This window comes from Rhinolophus sinicus, linkage group LG10 (assembly GCF_036562045.2).
Source record: "Rhinolophus sinicus isolate RSC01 linkage group LG10, ASM3656204v1, whole genome shotgun sequence".
Classification (NCBI taxonomy): domain Eukaryota; kingdom Metazoa; phylum Chordata; class Mammalia; order Chiroptera; family Rhinolophidae; genus Rhinolophus; species Rhinolophus sinicus.
In genome coordinates, this window is record NC_133759.1 from 19,593,871 (window position 1) to 19,621,497 (window position 27,627).

A 27,627-nucleotide genomic window follows, 5' to 3' on the forward strand; every position below is an offset into this window, starting at 1 on the left:
CTACCTAATACTTTAAACCAGGCAGGTTTACATTTTGTGATTTCATTTTGCTTTTAAAACTTTTTTGGTAAAAAAGCAATGTGAAAGTGGGTTGAAGGAGAATTATATTAGAGGCAGGTAAAAGCTTAGTATGGGTAGAGAATGATGAATGAATCAACTCAAATAGTGGCCTAAGGAAGGGCTGGGTTGAAGATATAGTTCAAAGATATATTGAATAAGTCTTCATGACCACTCTGATCATGAAGAGTGTTGGAGAAGAGAGAGCCCACAGAACTGGAGTTTCCAATCTTACTGGTTTTAGAGTGAATTTTAAAAGAAAGGAACAAATAATTTGATATTTATTTTTCATTTGTATTAGTTTGTGTTGTATTAGGAAGAGCTGATGAGGACACTGACCTATTTGGGACATACAGAGATGACCGGTAGCAATACTTAATAAGCAGTTGGAAGCAGAGTTTACAGTGTTCTGCATCTGGTGAGTTAAGAACTTGAAGGACAGACTTCAGTTTCTAAGAGCAAGAGGAGTGAATGACATCAACTGGAGAGAAGACAGTGAGAAAAGAGTAAACTCAGAAAGATTAGCAAAAGTGAGCAGAGGAGGTGGAATAAGAATTTGAATGAGCAGGAAGAATGGGGAACAAGGAGGCTCGGCAAAGAATGGAGTTGTGGGATCCAAGAGATAAGACATTTTCAAGAAGGTCTAAGTGGTAAAAGAAGCAACAACAACAACAAAAAGTTAAATGAGGCAAGATTTCAAATAGAGTAAGGACTAGAAAAGTTACAGCTACAAAGACACATTTGGATACCTTTGGAGACCTCAGCAAGGGAAATTCCAGTAAAGTTTGAGACCAGAATTCATACTTTGATAGGATAAATTAGAGAAGAAGACAGCATGTACAGAAGCCTGAAGCAGTGTAGAAGGCTAAAACAGTACGATCACTAGAAGTGTTCTCATTAGCAGGAAAGGATTATTTTGCTTCTACGCTTGGTATAGATGGGAGAGTGTTGAGTATATTTACAGGCTGAAAGAAATATCTAATGTACAAGAAGGTGTAGAAAAAAGGGACTGATTGATGGAATAAAGTTCTGTATCAGAAGAGAGTATATAAAATCAAGAAAATAGGTATCTTTAGCACCGTACCTAAAATTGGTTTCATGAGGCATATCCCTCAAGATTGTAAATATCTAAGGGGGCAGTAGAAGAGGGTCAATCATTTTTGTAACGGCTCAAATAGTTCAAAGAAAGCAATATTACATGGTTGTTATAAAACACAGATAAAGGCATGTCACATAGCAGGTGATTTCAGGTAAACGGATGTACCACAGTCAATGCTGATATGGTACAGAGGTGGTGACCTGCAATGTGGAGACCTGCAGGACAAGGGAGACATATTTACTGTGTACCAGGAAGTCCCCCTTGCCTCAAACATGGCACTGCCCAAAGTTCACCTTTGGCTGCTCAGATTGGGAGCTGCAACTCCAGTTTTCTCTCTTTAGGTTTGTAATAAACCAGAATATTTCCAGAGAGAATGTGCTGAGCTTAACGTGGGCAGCGGCCTTGTGAGAACGGGTGACATGGGAGATGCTCTCAAGTCAGAGTCACGGGAAGAAAAACAAGTACAATGGTAAGAAATGTTTGAGTTAAAGCTTTTGCTTAAAGATGTAAACCAAAATAAAGACAGATTGGGACATTTTTCTTCAGTACTGATTTCAGAGCTCGAAGATATCTTAGCAATTAAAATAGAAAAAATGTGGTCTACTTACCCATTCTGTATGGCAGCTGTGGGGTCATAGGTCAGAGCCATGCCAGCCTATATAGAAGAAGGGGAAGAGAGAAAACAGATCTTAACGTTTTTATTGTGGTGCCCAAAATATTCAGCACACACAAAGACATCTATCTTTACTTTCCATGATTTAAGTTTATGTTCTCCTATATATTTCTCTACTCTTACTGCCAAGACTAGAGTTTGTCCTACCCACACACCAGGATGTACCAGTGAGTTACGGAGTTTATATTATATATCCAGACAAACCAAGGAACAAAGAAGCTTGGAGGATTTCCATTTCCACTTCATCAACCATCTGCTGTCTAATCTGGTATCCTTATCATTTCTCACTATTGTCAAGACGACCTATGGCACATCTCATGGCATAAAAAACAAGCAAGAATGACTCTTGCGGTCAAGATAAAAATAAAAACTACTTAAAATGTATTTGATCTTTTAGAAGAAAATGTTAAGAAATATTTATTTTAAAATAGATTGTACGCCTCAGGGATATGTAGGTAATAAGTCACAGTGGTTGTCCAATGTATCACTAGCATCCATCCTACTAAGAGTGGTCCAAAGGGAAGGTCATTGACACGTGATGGAAATTCTAGGTCTTGTGGCTAAAGGGGAGGTGGTTTTATGCTGTTTTAAGAATAAAACTACTTCTGAAAAACTACACTTCTGTAACTGGCAGTAGTTTGAGAAAAGAATATAAACTTCATGATGGCAGATTCACAGCCTACCACCCCCCTTCGTACATATCATCACATTTGATCCTCACAACATCGCTATGCAGTTGACAGGAGCAATACACTCCCCATTTTATAGATGAAGACACTGAAGGTTGGGGAGGTCAAGTGCCTTGCTCAAGGTCACACGTTTGGAGGCAGAACGAGATTCCAACCCAAATTTTCAGATGTGAACTCCTTTCACAGCTCTGCTGTAACACTGACCTAGGCATTGAATCAAATCTGAGGATCATCACTAATGATGTGGGGGAACTTTCTCTGTCGTCGTATGGACAGACCATCCTTTGTTTCCCAGGATTGTCAACCTAGTTCTCACTTGTGAGCAGAAAGAAAATGTACAATGAAATTTAAAACTGACTAGGTTATCTTCAGGGTGGATTTTTTTTTCCCCTTTTTGAAATTCAAAAGTGAATTAGACCAATATCAATTTCCTGGCTTCGCTAGTGTGGTATAATTCTGTAAGATATAACTACTGGGAGAAATGGGGTGAGAGATATACATGGCTTCCCTTTACATGTCTTTTGGAATTTTCTGTGAATCTATAACTATTTCAAAATTAAAAGTAAGACAAAAGAGTGACTTAGCTTTGAGGATGTGTGTAGAGAATAAGAAAAATCATTCAAACTGTAAAGAAAAAAGAGCTTTTGTGTTTGAGTTTTTTCCAGTGTGATTGAAGGTGGTTCCTGTTAGGCTTGTTGAATTCCTCAGATGTAACATAAAAAATGCTCAGGCTCCCTAGCACAGGGCCTGAAGTCCAGTACGGCGTACTACATTCAAGCTTAAATTTACATGCATTACTTTCCCTGTTTAATAATCTTGAAATGAACATTAACATTGGTATGAAGAACAAAAGTGTAGAGCCAAATATGAATGGGATTAGCATACAGGGAGCGTACATAACGTGAAAGAGTTTACAAAGTTGAGTGACTGTCAGGAGTTAATAGAGTGACTGTCAGAAGTTAACAGAGGAAAACACGTTTAATGATAACTGCATCTTACTCATCTTAAAGAAATATACAACTGACAATATGACAAGCTGGGGGACTTAGGAATGAAATGAAAATGAAAGAGCAGAAATGAAGAAAAAAAAATATATATATGGCCTTGGGAGAGGCAAAGGAAACAGTGCAAAATACATGGAGATTCAAAGTCTAAACTCTTTCCAGCAATGGGGTCTCTGCGTGTGACCGGCAGGAGGATGACCCTAGGCTGAGAACTCCCCAGGATAGAGATATTCAGGGTGAACTGAAACTGCACTGTCCTGGGTGTTGAAGAGGACAGTTGTAAAAGCAGTCCGTTTGAGATGCGATTTCCCTCTTAGAAACACTAAGCCTCTCTCCCCTAACTTATCCAAGATGGGCTTCATGACAAAAATGGGCTTTACCCTCAATGACAAAAATGGGCTTTACACTCAATATCCTGTTCATGAGAGATTTAGGATGATAATCATAGCTTCAGCCTCCTAACCACCCCCAACTGTTAAAGTTCTGGGGCTTATAGGGAGCCTTTCCTAGTCAACCCCACATTTACTTCTTTTCCTTGTACTTATTTCCCAGAAGTGCCCAAAGATCAATGCTATCTAACCTTTCTTGAATTATACATTTTGTTGAACACATTTATTTGTCCTGGCAATTTCAGGTAAGCATGTTTTTTCTCTCACATTTTACTTGATTTCCTCATGGATTATAGTTAATGAATGACCTCTAGCTAAGAATACAGTCATCTCTCTCTTTGTTGAATCCATATTTGATCATCGGAATGCTTATGTTGGCTTCTTCCTCCATCTTCAAGTTCCATCCATCTTTCAGAAGATGGAAAAGAACTGAAAGATGTCCATATGGCTTAGTGGAAAGAACATATATGTTGGACTTGGGTTCAAGACTTAGTTCTGTTACTTTCTAGCACTGTGGCCATGGGCAAATTATTCAACCTACTGGAGCCTCAGTTTCCTCAACTGTTAAGTGGTATAATAATACCCACCTCATTGGGTTGTTCTGAGATTTAAATGAGATTACGTTTGGAAAAGGCCCAGCACCATCCCTGGAGACAAGACACATATATAACTATTATAATACAAAGCAAAACGTTGTAAGGGCCATATGTGCTGTACGGATGAGGTGTAGAGGAGAGAGGCTGGGAGCGATTAGGGAAAGCACTGGGAGGAGATACAGCTGAGTGGAGTCCTGAATGATGATTAGAATTCCCATGAATGGAGATGAGGAGAAGGTCTGCTCAGGCAAAAGGAACAACATGGAAAAAGGTGTGTAAATAAAAAGGGTGAGGTGGGTGATCCATCCGCAGTAGAACACTGGAGGGGAACAGTGGGAGACAAGACTCCACAGGAAAGGAGGGAGCACCTTGCTTGCCCGGCTCTTCTTGGGGAGCCACCAAACATTCTTTTGAGCAAGAAAATTATACAATCAAAGAAGGACTGGATAAAAAGAAATGGTATGAGTCCCCTGGAAAACAGAGGGTAAATCCAGAGCAATGAGCAACTGGAATAGGCACTTGGGGACAGGGAGGTGGAGAGAATCTACGGTGAGATTGTTACTGCAAAAGGGTGGGGGAAGAACACAAGTTTCAACTACTTCACGATTCTGCCTAGGGGCAGTCCTTCCTCTGAGTGCCTTTGGAAAGAGGAGATAATGAGAGATACCACCAGATCACATGAATCTGGAACCTAGGTAATAAAACAAGGCATGGGGATCAACAGCAGTTTGAATTTCACCTGTGGGCTGAATATCATAACATAATAGCTAACACTTGGCTGCACCTGGTTTTCATTTCATGTGTAACAGATTGTTGAGTTATAATTCTAGCATGATCTTCATGCAGATTTTGTGCTCAATTTCCTTTTGTCTCTTCCACAAAGGTGAAAAAGAAAATCAGTTTTGCTTCTCTGGGCTAGCTACCTTTATGTTAAGCTAGAACAACAAAATCACCATTATGTAATTACCAGGTTTTATGGCATGTTTACAAACTTCAGAGTCATACAAAAAGTAAAATAACTTGTAACAAAATGAAAATGCACACCACATATGCAGGAAAGTGATGTGTAATCCTGTCACTCTTTCAGAAAGGGCTTATCAGGTTCACAGATATCGTCCATTTTTCAAGTTCACATTATTTGTGTGCTGAAGACATTTATAATTTCCTTAAAACAAAAAGGGGCACTTTTGTTATTTTCCAGCTGCAGCTGAATTTTGGGTTGGTATTTCAGCCACAATAAAATATTTCTAGTCCTTCCAGACAGAATCTATACTTCCAGAGATCTCCGGTTGAATTAAGAGCTATATATTTGATATTCATACCTTTAACCGATAAGCAGGTTAAACAAAGAGGCAGGTAATCATTATGGAAATACTGCTTCCATATTAGGGCTTAGGCATTGCCACTTCAGAAAGATCTGGACTGTAATGCTTGGTCTTACCTGAGGAGCAGAGGGTCACTGACTACATCAAAGGCAGTGAAAAGGTAGGCTGATAGAATTGTTTTTATCACTTTTCAAACTATTTTTATACTGTCATGAGAATGCGGATCACGAGCTTGTAGCAGTAAACTTCGTACAGACAGATACCCACTGACATTCCTGGAAAATTGAAACACTGATGTTTTAGCCTAACAGTTCTCCTTTTTCTAAATTCTGCCCTGACACAAGTCATCATATTGGATGAGTTACGAACAAATACTCACAAGGACTGTCGATCTTCCACAATTAACTTGAAAGCAACGCTTTAGTAAACATGTAGTAAATAGTGTATATTTTAGTGAATATCGTGTACTGAATTAGCACAAGATAAATTCAGAAAGCCAAGGAAGAGAAGCATACTATGGTTTTCTTGATGCCATCTTTAACGAGTTTATTTCTTGCAACCCATTTTAACAATATTGACAACTGTTAGTTGCTGATGGTAAATCAATAAATAAAATAACTTAAAAGATGATGTCTGTAAAAGGGGCTTGAATATCATAACATATTATATATGTTTAGGTACTGCTATTTGTAGTGAAACCTCACTTAATTTTGTTTATATTTATTTACCAGTATTTCTCTTTAGAAAACATATCCTTTACTGAAGAAAATTATGACACAAAAGTCTGTGTACGCTATGTAGCAACAAACAAAATTAAAAAAATTAAAACCCCTGACCAGAAATAAAACCAACAAAAAATAATTTCAACAATGTTAAATGCCAAATGTTGGGGTATATAACTATAAAACACATTTTTACCTTAATATTTTTTTCTGATGCTTTTAAATTGTATATAATGAGAATTACATTTATAGTGGGGGAAAATCCCTTTCGTTAAAAAACCAACAACAACACATTATATACTTGAATTGTTTAAAATTTTAAATGCAGGAGTGGGGGGGGGGAAAGCATATTCTTTGTAAATGTGGTATAAAACAGAGGCCTGATTCAGAAGGATGCTTGGAAATGTCAGGAGGCATTTAGCTTTGATGGGTCAGAGAAACACAGAAGAGCTGGGATAGAACGGATATTGCTGCAACCAGAAGGATCTAGGTACGAATGGGCAGGAGGTCAAGAATAAAGACTGGAACTTTAGGGTTAATGGTATAGTGTTTTTAGCTGTGGAAATTAGTAAGAATTCATAACTCCAAATGACCATACTGGCTGAAAAACTGAGGGTTTCGTATGTGATCAAAAGTGTGGATATCCCAGATAGAGTAACCAATAAAAATCACTAGAAAACCACAAAATGATTGATACCAAGTAAAGCTTTTGGCCAAACACAAGAGGCTTTTAACTTACTTCCTGTAAAGGGAACTAATCCTAGGAAACAATATCCTCAGGGCAAAACTGATGGCAGGCTAGTGGAGCACTTATTGAAAGAGGATATGAGAGAATGAACTCCTGGCTTTTACAAGACACGAGTGGTAGGGTTTTACAGGGAAATGGCCCTGGCCCTTTTCTCCCTGTAGAGGGAGTCAACTATATAAGGCAGGTGTTGGCTCTGACCTGCTGAAAGGATGCTCCCTGGGCTATGTACAGCAAGCCCCTCTCCTGTAAAGAAGATGAGGAACACATGAGACAGTGGACAAAGACATTGACAAAGCCTACCGAAGGGAGAGCATCCTACATGGTCTTGAGATAAGACAGAAACATCCTCCTAGCTAATGGTCCTCTAAAAGATGCCCACCAACCTGTGAAATAGCTCGCACCATACTTTCTAATTTTCATAATTTCTGAATCCAAGGAAGACTTTTATTCCAAATTAGATTGGATTAATTTGCATCATTTGACCAGTGATCACTTTCTCCTTTCAAAACTCCTTTCTTTTGGCTTCTGTGAGCCTCTCCCCTCGTTTTCTTCTGCCCTATCACACTGGGATTTCAGCTTTGGTGTGACTTGTTCCATTTGGCTTTGAGATGCCAGCACTCAGGGTCAGGGCTTGCCCTTCTTGTCTCCCCTTCTGTAGAATGATGACATTCACTTTCTGATCCCAACCATTATTTACGTCACGGTGATTCCTGAATCTTGGTGTCAAACTCAAGTATCTATCCTGCAGTGTCTTATTCAAGTTATCACTTCTTGCTTGGGTGTTTACTAAGACCCTTTGGTAATAATATTTTCTCCTGCCTTTTCTTGCAACTTCCAATCCAACAGCCACACCACTGTGCTGTGAGGACTGCTATTGAAAGAGGCACATCTGACCACATCATGACCCTTCCTTTTAGTGGCTCACTGAAGTGAAACATGGCTCACAGGGCCCTTGATTATGGAGGTCAGTAGGTACATAGGGACTTGATCATGAAGTCCCTATGTACCTACTGACCTCCATAATCTTCCTGTGCAACTCTGGATCCCACCCTTCACCAAACTCAGACGTACAGTCACCCTGCCCTGGGCCTCTGAGCCTTTGCTGTTGCAAGTTTTGGCTGGAAACTAGGCATCACTGTCTGGGAAAATTGAAATCCTAGTCTTCCAGCCTCAAACTAAACATCACAGACTCTTAAAGCCATCTCTCCATGTAGCATTAACCACTGCCTTTGTTCTGTCCCTGTGATGCCAGATGGGAGCTAATATGACTATGCTTTGTCATGTATGTCTCTCAAATAGATTCTTGGATCCGCCCATTTCATTACTTCCTGTTCCTAGCCCAGTGTTTGGAACATAATAGGGACGAACTAAATGTTTGTTAAATAAGATAATAAATGAATGATTGACTTAAAGACACTTGCGTTTGGACTTCAGTTAAATTTGTATTTGAAAATGGAATTTGAGTGTTTTTAATTTTTGCTTATTTTATTACGAAAATTTCCTTTTAGAAACGTTAGCTGAACTCAGTTGAACTTCTAAAGAAAATCTTTCAGTCCTTGACTGGTCAGTAGAGAGGGAGGGAAGCAAAGTGATTACTGGGGTTGCTCAGAGACCTTTTTGATGCACCAAGGAAGCTAGTGTACCTGAGCCAAATCATGAGCAGGAGCCTAGGAGGAATTAGAGGCAGTGGACAAATCTGGAGGCCCCTCTTCTCCATGCTATTGACCCAAGGGCCGGGGAGAACAGGATTGTTAAAAGTCATCTTGACATCTTTAGGGGTTTGTCGAGCAATTGAGATGTAAGGGATTTATCACGTAAAAAATAGTGAAAAACAAAACAAAACAGGCAATCACCAGAAAAAATTTCACCCCTTTATGTTTGAAAAAAGAACATCAGGAAGAGTCGTGCTGTTCTTTATACACTATGTCATCATGGTATTTCTCCTTTTTGGCTTTTACTATAAAGCCTTCTTGTCAGAGAATTTCTCTTACATAAGCAATAGAGAAGAACAAGAGAGACAAATGCAAACAGAATTAAGACTGGAAGCCGGAGAAAGCCTATGGCTACACAGAAAAAGCATTGTTTAAAAAGAAGCGGGAAAACGAGGTATAATAGCATTGTATGATGTAGCTGCCTAAGGTTCTCAGTCTCGGGAGGAAAAAAAGTTCTAGTCTGACTTTGTCATTAAAACTGAAGTTAAAGTAAGCCTTAATTGATAACTATAAAAGAAATAAGAGAACATTACCATATTTTATGTAGGAACTTCTGTTTTTATCTCAATTTAAATGACTAAATCTCCTAGTTTCCAAGACAGTTTCGTTTTCGCATTTTAATATCTGTGAAATTGAGACTCACATGATAATTGACGGCATTTAGTAGTTTGGCAAGTGTTTCCACTTTTTTTTAGTGGTATTGAAAAGAATGTTTCATCTTTAATTGATGGTGTCTTCGAGTCCATGATGCAGTGTCTACGCTATGAAACTCTACCATAGCATGATAAGTAGGGCGAAAAAATAGAATGCTGGTGTTGCTACCAGGATAAGCCTGCACATCTAGATAGGGGAAAGTCCCAGGTATCTGGTTAATTGATCAATATTCTTCCAGGTCCAAGCCGTAGTTTGATGTTACCCAGAAGTTGTAAGCAATGGCTTAAACATTGATGGAAACATTGCTGAGTCTTGTGGCAGACCGGGATTGCCAGGACAGTGATAACAAACTTCAGAAATTTCCTAGTTGGTCGATACCCCCCGTTTAGTTGCCCTGATCCACAGAGACTGGGTCAATGGAATACAGGGGACACATAGAACAACCATCAGCCTTTCTCCTTGTAATTGCTTGCTATCATCTTCCCAGCCTCATGTCCCTCCCACCTCCCTACCCCTGCTCCAAGAATGCAAGTACATTATCCCATTCTCTTCCTTGAAAATGGATACTAGGCTGAGGACTGGAGCTCATGATTAATCACATTCTACCCCAAATTACACTATTACTGTAATTTACAAGATTTACTTTTTATTTTTAGTGATCATAGGTTAATAAATAATGGGCCCATCGGCTTTAAAATGAGAAGACTTAACTGAGTAAAAAAGTTTTTATGCTGAGTTACTGAGAATTTAAGTTCTTGTGCCAATGGGAAAATTTCTTTAGAGATCAAAAGGGTCATTCACGTTGAGCCGGCTCTCTAAATTGCAGGTAAAGCACATAAACTAAACAGAAAATACATCTAGTGGGCTGGCTGACAAATCCAACTTACAAATGCTGGCATTCACCATAATAGCCAATTGTTCTTTTTAAGATCACATATGTAAAGACTCTCCCTCAGTTCAAGGTCAAAAAGATTATTTGCAAAATTGGTAATGTTAATAGACATGCCTTAATTTTTTCTCCCAAGTTCTTATTAAAGAAAAGGATCAGATCATTAATGGTCAAGCACTGTGATCTATAGAAAGAAAATGGTAGTGAACTATATAGATGATGTTTCTACCTTCCTGGGCCATGGTCAAAGATATCCTGAACCCACATGCTATTACTAAGTTTTTAAAATAATTCTTTGGATACACTATTTCTATTTACTATACACTATTTAGATATACTGATTATTTAGATATAGTAGTTGCTCTTCAAGGTATTTTTACTCTTAGTGACTCACTGGTGCAATACTTAAATTCCATATGTCTAAAACATAAACTTCCTAATTTTCAATATTATAAAATTAAATTGTAGCCAATATGACTTCAAAGCTCATTAGAAATTATATATTCCTGAGCCACATTGTCAGATTATTCTTAATAATAAGAAAGATGTTGACTGTTGACTGATCAAATAGTTCGTGAAAGAGGAGATCCACCTGAAAGCAAGGGGGCCACTTGGTTGAGTTACATCTCGTTCTTGCTCACTAAGAACGTCTCAAAGGTTGTGCTTTACAGTAGCACTGATAACAGTTAGTGACAGCCAAATGCTTTTAAGAAACTCAACAAAAGTTTTCTGTTGAGAAGCTTTCCTATGAATGGTGACCACAGGGTTAGATGCATTGAACTCACAGCCAATAGCAGTACAAGTCATGTCTGAACAAAGCTTATCTCTATTTGTTTCTCCATAAGGCACATCATAGATTTCTTGCACTTAGGAACCATAGACAGCACTACAGCACTATAACTGGGAGCCATTTAAAACGGGATTCACCAACCAGAAGCACCAAAATGTGAAAAATGTGGTCCTAAATTACAGTATGAGAGCTGAAACAAGAAGGCAGAGTATCATATGTTGGGACATGTGCGTGTGTTCAGTGACTCAAATTTTTCACTTCTCTGCACATCTGCAAATGACTATGAAAGCATTTTGAGTATTGATTCTGGGATTCCAAATAAATTATAGCCAGTAGGTAAATTTTCCATTATGGAGCCCACACGTAATGAGCATCAACTGTATTTTTTTTTCAAACTGATAATTTTGTGAGTCTGAGTCTTTCAGCAAACAAAAATAAATTTTACAAATGGCACTAATACCACTATTTATAAGGATTCTAAAAATTCCTAACATAGAAGAATTTGGTAACATCACCCTTGAAATAGATTAGGATGTGGTAGCTTAAAAACTATTTACATTCAGCACTATGGAGCCATAGCAGATGTAAAAAATTCCTATTTCCCGAGTCTTTGTTAAAAGTCCAGTAAGTTTCCAATTGTAGCATTAGAATGCTACTTCTCTCAAAGACAATTGCTTTGAAGGATACTGGAAAGTACTTGAGCATGGGGAGTACTTTTCATAGCCACACAGGTTACATAAGAACCTTTGGTATCCAAAATTAATTGACATTTTTTGCCAGAAAAGATAGGTTACTAATTCATCTTTTTTACCTTTAAAAACACCAGTGTACTTTATCAGTTTTCAATAGTAGCTCAACTAAATCTTTTCCTTGATATCAAGCAATGCTTCACATTTTCTTTTAATTGTCTTTTTTTCCTTTTTCTTTCTTCTTCTCCATCCAAATCCCTCTCTCTTTACCAGTTCGTGGCTTCTATGATTATATGAACTTCAAGAGAAAATTGTCTAGGAATTTGAAAATCACCCAGTCTTTCAGTGCTAAATAATGCTTTTTGATTTGGAATGTGATCTTGTAAAAACATTAATAAAATATCAAAGTTAAAAAACTTTAATTTTTACTTGTTTACGATATGTGTTGTAAAAAGATGTTAAAAACAGCTTGAAAATTGTATCGGCAGCAAACTGTCTTTTAAATACATGTATCATTAAAAATAATTCCTGTTAGGAAAATGAATAGACTTGGCATAAAATAAGAAAACATGGAATTAAACACCTGAGCCATAAAAGACACAGAGGTAAGCTGGATTTCAGATTAAAAAGCCCTGAGTTGTGTTGATGATGTTATGACAGTTACCATATGTGAGCAATTATAGTTTGCCAGGCACAGTGCTTAGTACTTTACCTTCAACATCTCATTTACTCCTTCCAATTAGTAAATATACACTTTGGCCATTCTCATTCTACTGATGAGGAAAAAACAAATTAAAGACTGAAAAATTTGCTCAGTGTTGTCACTCAGCTCGGAAGCTGTGGATGTGTAGTGGTTATGGGAATTTTCCCTCATAACCACTAAAGTAAAGTGCCTTCTTAATTATGAAGAAAAGCAAACAAATATTGACTCACACAATTCCTTCAAACTTAGAGAGAATTAGTATTCTCAATGGGTATGTTGGAGAAGCACGTGAGATTTATTAAATCACACCCCAAAGCTCAAGTTGCTTCTCTAAACATTAGTCTCTCTGTGCCACTCAGCACCAAGGGCATAGAAGACCTCTATCAGCCACCTGACAAGTAGAGCTTTTCAACTTTGAGGAGAATTTCTGGTTTATAAACTCATATAAATCAACTTCTCAGGTACCTACCCTGAAAAACAAACACACAAATAAACACACAATTAATGCTTAGCAACAAGATTAATGTGAACTGACATTCTTGTGGCTGCTGGTTTTTTTGTTGCTATTTTTATTATTATTATTTTGGCTTTGGTTTTCTTTCACTGTTGTGTCAGTATAAAGCTAGTTACAGACAGTGCTTTTCTTTCTACAAGGCCAAATTATATTCTATTCCACTTTTAATCTCCTGCTTTACAGACAGAGATCTTTGCCATTTTAGAGTCCAAGGAGGTAGGGAATCTGTGTGTGTGTTTACGTCATCTCCAAAGCACGCAGTCCCATGCCTCACACGTAGTGGACACTCAACAAGTGTTTACTGACTGACTGAATACCTTTTGTTTAACCTGCTTCTTCAATATTGCCTTAAAAGAGAAAAAAAGAAAATCTTCCAAACAGAATTCTCTCAAAAGAACATTTCTTCAAAACGTAGTCAAATACTGAGAAAGTAAGAAAGTGGATCTGAAGCATAGGGAGATTAGAAGGGTTCTCACTGTGTATGTCTATACCCGACAAGCATTCAAGGCAGGGATCAGACCGATACTCATTGCATCCTCAGGAAACTGCATGAAGTATCAGTCATGGAAAGAACAAATGCTTCATGATAACAAGAGACTAATAATGACAGTCATGACAACACAGTTGAAATTGATAAGTATGATGCCAAATCTGTGTGTATTCACCTTTACTCAAAAAACCACAAACAAACCAAAAACAAAATCCAACAAAAATTAGGACATATCCCTCAAAGAAAATGTTTACTCATCTAGAATTGAAACATAGAATGAATCAATATTGTATTGATTATGGCTATCTGCCTGCTCAGAATCTAAAAAGACATCTTTGTCTCAACCATAAATGGAATTAGTCACAATAAATAATTACTCCTATGCCTTGAGGCACAACAGGGAGGACGCCTGGGTGTTTGGAATCAGGATTTTCAACTTAGCTTGCACTTGGCTACGTACTTCATAACAGCACAGGGAATCCCGTTCTTCCACCTGACCTCTGTAGGTCTTCATTCACTTACTGGTACAGAAGATAGTTTTTATTAATAGTAGCTCTGAATGGACAACAGTTATAAAACTTTACAGCACAGGGGAAATTTTCATCCATCACTGAAAGTAAGTTGATTTCAGGTCTGAAAATAGACATATTATCTAGGTTATAGGTCATAACAGATCACTTAGCTTAAGTTACTTGTGATAAAACTGATAGCCTAAGCTGTCAGCTCACTAATAGTGGATGTTGTGAGTGCATCAATGGGATCTAGCCATTTACAAAAACAAAGAAAGACCACTCTATCAGTTTATTCCATCCCTTAAAGGTTTTTAAACTTACATGTCCCAGCAGAGCCATAGCATTTTATTATGCTAAGTGGCACCCATGACACTTGGTTTGTGTGAATGGCAGCCCCTGGTATTATGCCATGTATATACTGTACTCCTATATCCAGGCGCCCATGTCTTGGGCAACTAAAAATTCACTTAAATAAAAGGTATTTGGGAAATCATATATCATCATATCTCATCTAAAACTTGTTCTTTAATTGGGAATAGGTAAGGAATTGCCCTCCTTAGTATTCCTGGAATGCATTCCCCCAAAACACTGACTTGCTTTTCTCTTCAATATAACCTATAAATATTCTTGGGGAACCTGAGTGTTGATGTTAACAATATTATATTAGTTCCATTAGTTCATTTTCATATCTAGACTGTGAACAAAATCTTGTTAAATAATTGCATAGTAAGAAAAAAATATCTTCAGAGCATCAAATAGAGAGAAAATATTTGTTATTGTTCATTGCTTTCCAATTGACTCTAGCAGAGAGAACTGTAAATAAGATAGAGGCAAGAAATGCCATTTTATTGATTTTCGTTTTTATAATAAAATCTTGGCATATTGTTTCACTAGACATCTGATAACTTTGTTGGGTTACTTCTGGTTCATTTGCCATGTCTCTTGTTTGTGTCTGTGACCAACATATTATTTGTCACAGCAAAAGACCAGTCACAGCAAAAGTCAACATAATGGAATTTTAATTTTTGAGCGATTCTCATTATCATAGTAGAAAAATCCATCCCTGGATTTGATCCAATTATCTTTACAACACAGTGGAATATTTTTTTGGTCAGCTGTTATTATTTGAGGTATAGAGTCCAAACACATTTGGTGGCATTTTGGTAGTCATTGGAAATCCATTCTTTGGATATGTAGGAAGAAGCAACAGGAGTTCCTCTTCATGTTGCTGATATATTTCTGGACTGCTTTTATGCATTCCTGATTCCAGAGCAGTCCTTTGGGGAAGCACTAACAAGACCAATTTTGACAACATATTGCCTGAAGTAAACACTGAGAATACAGCCTCAGATGTAATCGAATATCTGGCCAATGCAATGCCATGAGAATCATAGTGATGATAAAGTGAGACCATCTCTGAACTAGGAGTAACATTAAAACATTTTTCAACTAGTATGGGATAAGCGCTAGCCAATCAGAATCTAAACACTAAAGTAGGATGCTGGGGAACTCCTGCTGTGCCAGCCAGCACCCCATTCTTGCTGGATCATGAGAGGTCTTGAAGGAGGCACCAGAGTGGCAGTGGGGTTGCACTGATAGACCAGTGCCGGTAGTTAGGTACCAAATGATACAGATATATTTTAACATTTTAACAAGCTGTATGACTCTTCTGCATATGGAAGCTGACTCTCCACCCTGTCCTTGGCTCGAGCTTCTGTTAAACAGTTCTCAAAATGTGGTCTAATGACACCTAAGGGTTTCTGAGATCCTTTTGGGAAATCCAGAGGTCCTCCCTTTTTAAATGACATGTCTATGTGAAGCTGGACTTTCTTCATATGCTTAAATTGAACAGCGTTTTGCAGCAGATCAAATACTGAAGTAGATGCAAATCTGGTCATCTTTTACTAAGTCAGATACTAAAGTGATTTGCATAAGTGTAAAACAATGCCATTCTTCTCAAAAGCATAATAATTGTCTTTGCTTTGAAAAATATAGTATTTTCCATAAAAATACACTATTTTTATTAACATGTGGTAGGTTTATTGTTTTCCTAATGAACTAATAAATAATAATTTTTAAGAGCACAAAGGGACAGAGACCAAAGGTATTCAGAACTGCTGTATTAAGAAACAAAAGGATAAGAATGATAGAGCACCAGGAAAGAGAGGCCTAATAACATCAATCCCTGATCATTCTTCTCAGAATTCTGATTGTCATTTGAGAATTAGTTAATAATGTTAAAATATCCCTGTGTTTTTCACTCAGGCAAAAAAACGTATCTACCAGCATACATTTGTACTTGAAAACCTCACTAATTTACACTAATTTATGGCTATACAGTTTTCGGTATTAATTTTTTTGTAAAGAAATACACGTAGCCAAACTATGCTAAAAGAAATATTATCAAAATGCCACCAAAAAGAAAACAGCTTTAAATTAAATTTTAAATTAAAATTTTAATTAGCTTATCAATTGTCATGTTTAAGGTACTTCTAAGATGCTTGTAATCCACTGGTTTTATATTTTCAGCATTTCATCAGAAATCCTTTCTACATTGTCATTTTTACCTGATTTTCAAGAAAGAGGAAAAGTAATTATTAGCCTCAATCTGTGCTATTATCTCAAATTCTAAAGGAGCAAAATTTAATTTATCTTTCATTTTATTTAAGACAACAATGATTGAAAGCTTTACCATTATTTTATGCAGTTGACTCTTAAACTACACAGGGGAGGAGGTACTAAATCCCAAGCAGTGAAAAATTCACATATAATTTTTGACTCCCCCAAAACTTAACTGGGTATCCACGGGATATTAGTTCCATGACCCCTCCGCCCCTCCCCCTAGCCCCAGATACCAAAATCCACAGATGCTCAAAACCCTTATATAAAATGGTATCGAAAATGCATACAGTTGATCCTCCACATCTGTGGAGTCCAACTGTGGATCAGAAAATACTGTTTTTCATTGGTGGTTGGTTGGTTGAATTTGTGGATGGGAAACATAGGGATATGGAGAGCCGACTATATATTTATTGAAAAAAATGCATACAAATGGACTTGTGCAGTTCAAACCCATGTTGCTTAAGAGTCAACTGTATGACAAGGCAAACAAGCAAAACAATTATCCAAAATGATCTCCTTATAAGTTGGGATGTCAAAAGGCTTGAGGTAAGTCAAAAACAAAACTATCCATCAGAAATGGACTTCAAGGGAAGCTGCAAGTCTCAGTCTTAACACTGGATGAAAGAAGGGGGCACATAATTTTCCCTAAGTATCTGACCCACCATCCCTGGTTTGGTTAGAGTTTCAATTCATGCAATCAGTGTGGTCATAGACCTTAAGCAGAAAATGTAGGTAGTACCCCCAGGTGACTAACAGTAGCAAAAGTAAATTATCTTGTAATAATGCCATTGATTATATGAGGAGAATGAATTCCAGAACTGTTAAAATGTGGGAAAACAACAACAAAATGTGTATCTTAGAAATAATTAAATGCAGTAATTAGAATTTACTGGCATACAACATGAATTAAATATTACTTACATAGGATTAATTTATATTGTGTCATACTTTATCATCTATGCTAATATACTTTAATTTACTCTAGCAAGTACAATGCAAGGGGAAATAGAAGTGAAAAACATATGACGATAACACAAAGTTATCCAGTATTCTTGGTGTGTCTACTTCTAAGGACACAATAAAGTTGTAAAAATTAATGTGCTCATCTCAAAACCAAGATATTTGAAAAGCGTATTTTTAGTGCACATTGTTCATTTTCCTGATTTCTTTCCTCTGAATATGTCTATACACACTATATTTTTATTGGTCACAGATAAATTTATTAAGGCCCCTTGATTTTCATACTTCAACAGGAAAATCTATAGCTCTCCAAAAGCAACTTTTGAAAACAAAGAGTAAGAATGTACTTTTAAAATCTACATTTAAATTATAAGGTGTTCCGGGCCCTAAACTTGACTCCACAATGTTTCCATGGCAATAACACATATGTTCTTTCTTTATCATGCTCTAAACCCAAAGACCTAGATTCTGTTAACAGTAGCAGGGTGGCAGTTCTAACTCTACATTTCTTTATTGGTTTGATTTCTAAGAAATGTAGCCTCAGGTGAGATGCTGTGCTGCAACTGGCATCTATTTTGTGAATGTAATATTACAGGTTCTTAAGAAGACAAGAACTGACATTTCAGTCACTGGTGCTAAATTACCTAATCCAGTCTTGAGGCTTTTGGGTAATGGTTTGTGATCCATTAATCTCTCTAATTAGTGGGCATTTGACCCAAACAAATTTTAAAAGATCAAATGAGTCTTTCTGGTCTCTGGATGTTTGGTATGGGACCAATGTGATCATGAGTGCTATCAGAAATCAGCTGTTTTCTGGGGGCATTAAGACAACCCGATGATCACTAAACTGCAAGCTAAAAAAACATAGGTCATTCCCTTCCCTCTTCCTCTTTTGAACATAACATAAACCGCCTTTCTAAGTTAAGACTATTGAAACTCTTGCCCCTTTTTTATTAGCTTCAAGCACTCAATGGTGAGTCTCTTTTTCATGTCTTAAGGTAATGAGTTACAGTACTTGAATACAACTATATTCTTAAGATGGGTTTTGAGACCTGCATGGAAATACTCAAAACAGACAACAGTCTTAGAGACTGAAAAACAGCTGAAGGTTTTACGGAGAAAAATTCCACTCTCCTTTGTCTTTCCTTAAAACTGTTCTCTCAGTGCTGAAAGTATAAAATGCCACATCAAGTAGGATGCCTCTCAAATGATAAATGGACAAAGTAGATGCTTTGAATAGAAATACTAAATAAAGCTCTTCTGTTGAAATTATGGCCTTGGTACAAAATGGCATTTATTCAAGTCATTCAAACAACTTCATTCCATTTCACAAAGAATAAAAAGACCTTTTAGAAGTCCAGACACCTTTTCTTTGTCTTCTTACAATAAAAATAACCAAAAGAAATCCATTCCAAGAGGCATTGTATCCATAAGCTTATTTTTTCCCACCATTTTGTGTCAGGAGGGTAAATGAATAATTATGTTACATGCTTTTCTCCTTGTTGTCAAAAAGAAAACCCTATGGGTATCAATTTTTTTTTTCTCCTTGACCAACAGAAAATGTCCTATTTTATATTGATATATACATATATAAAACAGTCAACACATTTATGAATATATGGGCATATGCATAAATACACATACATGTGCATATAGAGCAGCTCAATGGTAGAATGAAATAAATCTAAATTTTTGTTTGCTTTTTTTCAAAACAAACATTCAACTCTCACTATTAATTTCATCGAAAATATTTCCTTAGGGAGTCATACCTCTTGTTATAACTATTGCACAATTACAGATCAATTCTTTGTGAGTAAGTCTTTCTTCTGTGAGGGCCTACCAGGTTCAAGTTTGGTTAAAGACAGAAGACTTACTGTAGTGCAGAACTGAGGTCATTTTGGATGTTGTATCCTCCTTCTCAATTGATTTTATCCTGAGCACATTAATATAGGCCTGCTCATTTTCCCCATTTGAAGCCATTTGGTTTTCCATAGGACTCAATTTCATAATGGCCCCAAGTGTCTGTCTTGCTGCCCTTCTGAGGGATGTTTGCTGCCAAGATTCTGAGTACAAGTCAGTCAGGACTCACCTCTCCTTCCCTGGGCCAAGGCCTTCCATTCTGGGTGTATTTGCTTTGATTCTGTCTCTTCTTTTGTCCTCCATCAGCGAATTTGCACAGTAAAGGCTCACTAGGGGCTGGGAAGATAAGAAACCAATTCTACATTAGCAAATCCCTCTTAAAAATAAGTGATTATTTGAGTCACAGTAGGGCTTTGTAATGCATATCTTTTGAAGTAGTCTTGCTTCTGGAGAGATATTTGGCCCCTTTTTAGTCTCAACTCTGTTGGCCGCGGTTCTAACTGGGCTTCAAAAAAGTACTGGCAGACCATAAAAGCATATAACAAATATTGTTGAAAAAATAATCAGTGGAAGCCAAATGTGAACTTGCCTTAGAAGTAAAGAGGCAAGTATCGACCCCTTCTAGTTACATTAGAAACATATTCGTAACCAGTATTTGTGCTTGGATAAATATTTCTCCCTCAAATCAACTGTTTTCATGGTAGAAACTGTAGGATTCTATTTTGGAAAGAGATACTTAGGGGCTTCTTTCTACAAAGGGAGCTATTTTACTAATTGCAACTAAATTAGCTATTTTTTCTCATTATCCTCTGCAGTTTCATAAAGGCTAGAAATTAATTGTTGACTCCAATTTCCCAGTAAAACTAGTCAGAATCCCAGGGGACTAATTATTTAATATTAAGTGAACCCACATGATAAAATATAGCCAAAGGGTATGGCCCTAGCAAAAGAATCCTGGACTGGGGTAAAGAATGGTGGTGCTGGGTAACTTATGTAAACGTATTTCCTAAGAAAAAGTGACCCAAACTAAAGTATGACAGAACTTTTCTTCCAACAATGACATTGCAAAATGACAATCTGTTTAAAGTATAACAGGGCAAAGATTATCCTTTGAGAAATGACACCCCCTCCACACCCTTACTTGATTGGAAAGAACTGCTACTTGATATTACTACACATATATTTAAAACTGAATGGATTTAAAAACAGCCACATTGGCCTAACAAACTCGATCGATGAATTAACATGGCTGAAAGGCTTTTTTTGTTAGTTTATTGGCTCGAATAAAACAAATATTAATTTGTAAGTTTATAGTCTGAAAACCAAAATGGAGACCTTCCTCCCCCCATACCCTAGGAAAAAAAAGTGTTCTGCTAAAAATTTATTGTCTTAGTGGTCTTAATTCTTTACCCTTCCCTGTATTCTTTCCTTTTTTCATGTAGTATTGTTAACCCCTCTCATTCTGACTCTTGGTCTGACCCCATGTGAATTGCTTTTTCCAATGAGATATTAGCAAATACGACACAAGCAGATGCTTGAAATGTTTTTAAGCACTGGGGCTTGCTCCTTTTGCTTCTCTGCATGGCTATGTGAGTATGTTTAGCCTAGCCTGCTGGAGGATGAGATACAAATGCGGATGAGTCATCCCTACCATCCCAGCCAAGGCCAAAGTAGATTATCCAATGACCAGACCCTACCCAGACACTTGAGTGAGCTCATCTAAAATCAGCTGGGGTACATAGAAAATGTGCAGTTGATCACAGAAAAATGGATTAACCCAGGTGAGATCAGGCAAAGCCATCCCAAAAATGTGTGAGCTAAATAAATTGTTACTGTTTCATGGCCTAAGATTTAGTAATTGTTATATAGTGTTATTATCTTAATAGATAATCCCAACACCCATTCCTCCTCATTCTCATTCTCAGCTAGGTTTAGTGCATTTACTAATCTGTTTGAATCAAAAAAATTATTATGGAATTCATCACAATAGCACTATTCTAAATTATTCTCCAGATGAAAAACTAAAAGGGGAAATGCAATCACTGGACCCCAACATTCTATGCATAAGAAAATTTCCCGTGAGATTTAAAGTGTATATATATATATATATATATATATACACACACACACACATATATGTATATATATATATACATATAATCATTCCTCACTATAGAATATTTTCTTCCTTGACATTGTAAAGATTCAAGGTTCATCCATCCATTCAAATAAGATAGTCATGTTAACATGTGAGTTTATCACTGGCAATAGCACCAAATATGGAAATATCTTAATTCCCTGCTATAAAGAATTGTAGATTCTACCTTTTACGCCTCCTGTAAAATGACTTCCATGAGTCACACTTTCTACTGTCTGAAGCAGGCTTTTCTTTATTGTCTCCTAAAACAGATTATTTTAGTGCACATAGCATACTGGTTTCAGTAATACATACACTATGATAGTGGCTTCTCTTTAGGACATTCATATTCCTATAGGCTTTAACACATACTTTGGGTGCAATTAATTATTAGGAGTAGTAGTCCGCTTCCTGGGTTTGAGGACGGGCTCCCTGACTCACTAGTTGCAAGACAGTGGACACTTAAAACAAAACAACAAACAGCATTTCTGTGATTCATTTTCCTTGTGTTTAAAATGGGGATGATAATGTTACCTACCTCAAAAACTGACATTGGGATTAAATGAATTGATGCATAGTGAGGGCCTAAAACAGTGTATGGTACATACACAAATACTAACTGCACATCAGCTACAACTACCATTATCTCTTTAGCATCTCTCATTAGCCGTTGCCAGTCATCAGCTGTGAAATCTAATGACTTGTCAGAGTCAGAGTTCAGAGTGTTTAATCAAGTGGGGTTCATTTTCATAAACTCTGTTCCATTTTAACTTCATGGTGCTTTGGCCATGGAACTTGTGACTGTACTCCAAGAATGACAAAAAGAAGTTTTGCTCATGGAGAGGCTCTGGGTTTCCAAACTGGTTCTTGCTGACTACAGGTTGTCATTGGACCATCTGGCCACTACATTGTAGGTCCCCCTCCTGAGTCATTACCAATGTTTGGCTTCCATTATCCCCTGAGAATGATGCAGGTCATGTTACTCTTATCTGTGTTAACATGCAATTACCTATGATGAATGTAACCTTTTCCTGTTTTGTTTTGTTTTTCTCAATTATTATTAATATATATTTTTTTGTCACTCAATTGCAAGAGTTCTATTGGCAGTTTAATTTCATTAATGCTGTATTCTACTACGAGGGAAAGTATTGTGCGATCCACACAACAATAGATTTTATTGGGTTTTTCCCTTCCCCAGAAGCTATATTAAAGTGTTAAACAATAACTGTTCTAGAGTTAGGTTCCAGGAAATTTTTCTTTGTTGAAGAGGTAGTTTCTACCTTTAGTTTGCTCTCCCTAAGACAATTACATGTCTGTATTTGCATATCTAAAAATGCAGGGTTTTCCCAATTCTTAGTTTAAATATAAGTATTAAATATACATTACTAAATATATATAATATATGTATATAGCATGCATTTATATGAACAAGGGAATTGATATATAATGGGGGTGCCAAAAAATGTACATACATGCCTTATACTCATATTTGGTTATCAGTATATATTGAGTATCACAGTTTTAATATAGTTTTTTCCTTTCTTAAAATGTGTATACATTTTTTTGGCTCCTGCTATATATGTGTGTATATGTATAAACACAAATATTTATTATTTATTTGTTTATCATATGTATACACACACACATACATATTTATTTTAAAGTTTTCTATGATACCTTGGAAGCTATAGAATTAGGGGGGCAGAATTGACAGGAAAAGTAAAGGCCCCAAACAAATTGTTAACCTTAGGATTTCTTCTACCCACTCGTATAAAAATTATTTTGCAGAAGCATCCTTGCGACAAAATTACCAAATAACAATATGCTAGCTTGCTAAGGATCAAATATAGATAGACTATAAGAGTCTGGATTTTAAATCTACCTTCAAGGCTTCCATTATTGAAAAGAGAACTTTCAAAAAATTATTTTTACCACTAAGAAATTTAAACAGTCATGGAGTGAGATTTTCTTTCAACGAAGATATCTCTGTGAACTGTGTTTGATAGTGTCTTAGAAGCCTCACATCTTAGCCACCCTGATATTCAGGGAACTTCAGAAGCTGCCATTAAGCTATGAATATTGACAATGACTTATTTATATTTACTGTTGTTGCTAAGTAGAAACAAGTGCTGTTACTTTACTAATTTGAAGATGATTATAATGGAAAAAAGATAGGACCACAATGTATTACTAAATGAATTAAAAAATAAAACCCCAGAAACAAATTTTCAAACATGTCACTGAAAAAAGACAAGTGTATTCATAATATTATCTTTGAATTCCAGGAGCATCATTTTGATTGTTGGTTTCACAAGGCAGTATATTTATTTTATTGAAAGTGGAAGAAAAAACATTAGTAAATTAGGTGAGTTAAAATTTATATAATCTTCTAGTGATTAGATGATTTCTAAGTACCATAAGATAAAGTTCAAACACCTTGATTAGAAGATAAGAATTTGGCTTCTTATCTTATCTTTTATCATACCTTCCTCCTGCCTGGAATTTCCTTTCCCAGCATTCCACTACCCCCCCCCCCACACACACACACACACACCCTCCACCTGGCAAACTACTAATCAACCTTCAGAATGTAGCTCAAATGTCATGCACGTTCTTTGGGAAGCCTTTGACTTCACTTCAGAGTAGTGAAATTTCCTAGTGCTTACTAGGCAGACGTTCATAGGTTGAATACTGTTTTTGTTTGTATGAAGTCCTTAGACAGTAGCAATTAATTTCCAGGCTTGAAGGTGGAAAGTGATTATAGCAGAGGTCAGGGTGAAGTTTATATGTAGCTGTGTGCATGTATTGTTCATTGCATTTTCCACATAGGTATACATAATACTCAAAAGTGATGCTACTCAAACTGAGTCCAAGGGCCAGCAGCACTGGTATCAGCACCTGAGAGCCCGTTAAAAATACAGAATCCTCGGCCCTTCCCTAGACCTACTGAATCAAAATCTGCATTTGAACCAGATCTTCAGGTAGCTAGTTCACACTAAAGTTTGAGAAACATGACTGGTCCTTAACAGAAGAAGGACTACATCTTAATGTTACACATGAATCCTCTGCGTAATGAGATAATTTCAGTACCACAGAAATATTACATTGTCTATAATTTCCTTATTGCGGTATTATGGTGTCAATTAATTTTGTTTAGTCTCTTTTAACAGTAGTTAAAAAAGAGACTAAATGAAAAAGACGCCTCTGTGGAAGTGAGATGCAGTTAAAAGCCACAGATTGTAATGTGCTTAGAAGATATTATGGTCTATCATGTAAATGGGGAGTATTTAAAATATAATTATAACAATGTGTGGCAATAAAGTTGCATGGTAATTATAAAGGAGTAATTACTGTTTGCTTGCTTAGTGGAGTATTCGTACTCTTCCAAACTTAGCATTAAATGTGAAACATCCAATGCATAAACTGATAAGATAGTATAATGATTACAGGACTTGCTGTTTGAAGCAAACATACAAACAAAAATCAACAATAAATATTTTGCTTAGCAAAATTAATGTGAAATATTTTATTTTGATTTGCTACTAAAAATGACACATCTTCCATTTTATGAGCCACTAAGAATGTTCGCTGACATTATATTCTACAAGTAGATATTGACATTGATTTTAGCTAATGTCTACAGATTGCAGAATTCCTTTAAAGAAGTTGAACATTTCCCATTTTTACCAGTCAATTTAAAAAATTCTTCTATTTATATTGGATTGTGGTGATGGTTTTAAAATATATCTCTTTATTATCACAGCATGCAGGTCTGGTGGTTTAAATATTAAATTAAAAAGTTTCTCACCTCAGCTAGATTATAAACCTTATTTCAGAAAAAAAAAAGAATAAAGGTGGTTTGGAAGGAGCTGGTTGGAGAAGATAATGACAACAAAAGCAGTTTATTGGAGGTGAGCTTATAACATCTCAGAGTCATAAGATGAATTTAAAAAAATAATTTCAAGAACTGTAAGTTAAAATGTGATAACATTTTTATCTAGGAACTACCTTTTTATGTACATGTGAATTAGTTTTCAATTAAAAAAATAAAACAAGCTTTAAAAAACCCCAAACTATTTTTGTGCTATTCAGAGCGACTGAGTGGTGAAAAGCTTTTTATACTAATGATTAAAAACTGACACGAATGGAAGGATGTTAATCAAACTCAGAAATATCTTAACACATTCATTCCGTTTTTTAAAATAACTGAAATCTCTTCAGTATATGATATATATTATATAACCCTGGCCTTTGCACCTGGCAAAGTGGTCACAGTCCAGATGGGGAGAAAGACAAGTAAGAGGCACTCTAATGGATGGCAATGATGCTAGCGTAGAGACACAAATAGGCATTTTAGGAGCACAGAATGGATGTCAACTTCTGGCACTATAGTCATAGAAAATCTTCCAGTTTAGAAATCATGTCCAGTACTGCACAGAGTTCTCAAACTTCACAGTTTACATGCGTAGCTCCCCCGCCCCCTGTACCAACTGCCAGATCACGAATGAGCCCATGAAAGATTGATATCAAGTGTTATTTGGTCTGACTAAAAAACAGGCTTTCATCACATGTTTGCTGAATGAAAATATGAATGAATGAGATGGACACAATGATAGGATTTAGTTGAAATACTTTTAGAACACCTGGTGCCCTACACACCTGAAGTTGAAAAGTGGCAGCCTTACAACAATAGATTTGAACTCCTTTTAGCACTTGTAACAGTTTGCCACAATCCTTAAACTTCCTGCTGTCTTATGCCCAACAGGCATTACTTATTTTCTTTCATATGCAGACTGAAGTAGTCTGTATTGATTTGAGATAAAGAATAACAATGTAAAAAGTCAATATAAGCGTATTTCTTGCTAATTTTATGTTAGAACCATGTCCTTATTTTCCCAGACTTATTCTAGATACTTATTTCTGTTACATCCAAGAAAGTTTGCAGACAAAGTCCCTGATTTGTCTGCAAATGATTTGTTATGTTCTCTCCCACATATGCTCTATACATGATAAACCTCTTATGCATATATACAGAGGGGTGCCAAAATAAATGTATATACATTTAAAAATAACATCTTAAAATGTGTATACATTCTTTTGGCACCCCCGCAGTATATGTGTGTGTGTATATGAGTGTGATATCTTTATCTATCTATCTATCTATCTATCTATCTATCTATCTATCTATCTATCTATCTATCATTTATCTTGCCATGTATCTTCCTAGATGTAGAGCTAATACCATTCAGTCCCAAATTTTAACTAGAATTTACATGGCAAAAGTTACCTGAAAGTTACAACACAAAATTCTACTTTGGAGTTAGAAAACCTTTTGCACATGGTAAAGTGAGCTATTTGATTACATTCCCTTTCAATTTCTAGAGACCTCTTTACCATTTAATTATGTTTTGTATGCTATAATAATTGAGGTGTAGTTATTCAAGTAGTTCTTAGTTATAATGAACTTCCAGCCTGGAAGGTATATATGGCCTCTCTGTGTGTCATGTGATCCTAAAATTGATTTAATTCAAACCCTTCTTTTTGTCAATAAGGAGAATAAAAGTGAAATGAATTCCCAGCTAAATTGTGGTTGCTAGTGGCAAACTCATTCTGAGAACCGTATTCTCTGAATTTCTCTCTCCATCCACTTACTTTCTACCTTCTTTATCATCAGAGGTAAACGGAAATGAATTTTAAACAATTTTTGGGATCGACTTCATGAATTTGAGATAGAAGAAAAAAATGGAGTATTTGTTAAGATATGATTGCATTGGTTATCTACCCACAGATTAG

At 36.4% G+C, this 27,627-nt stretch overlaps 1 protein-coding gene across 8 annotated transcripts in view; it reads right to left on the bottom strand.

Moving 5' to 3' along the window:
• RBMS3 (RNA binding motif single stranded interacting protein 3) overlaps nucleotides 1-27,627 on the bottom strand; it is a 1,259,852-nt gene that overhangs the window by 110,560 nt on the left and 1,121,665 nt on the right. For all 8 annotated transcript variants that reach the window (XM_074312720.1, XM_074312722.1, XM_019745285.2 and 5 more), the window contains 2 exons: nucleotides 19,927-20,033; nucleotides 1,765-1,811 (listed from right to left, as the gene is read on the bottom strand). In XM_074312720.1, coding sequence (XP_074168821.1) covers nucleotides 1,765-1,811; nucleotides 19,927-20,033 — 154 coding nt within the window. The remainder of the gene's footprint in view (nucleotides 1-1,764; nucleotides 1,812-19,926; nucleotides 20,034-27,627) is intronic.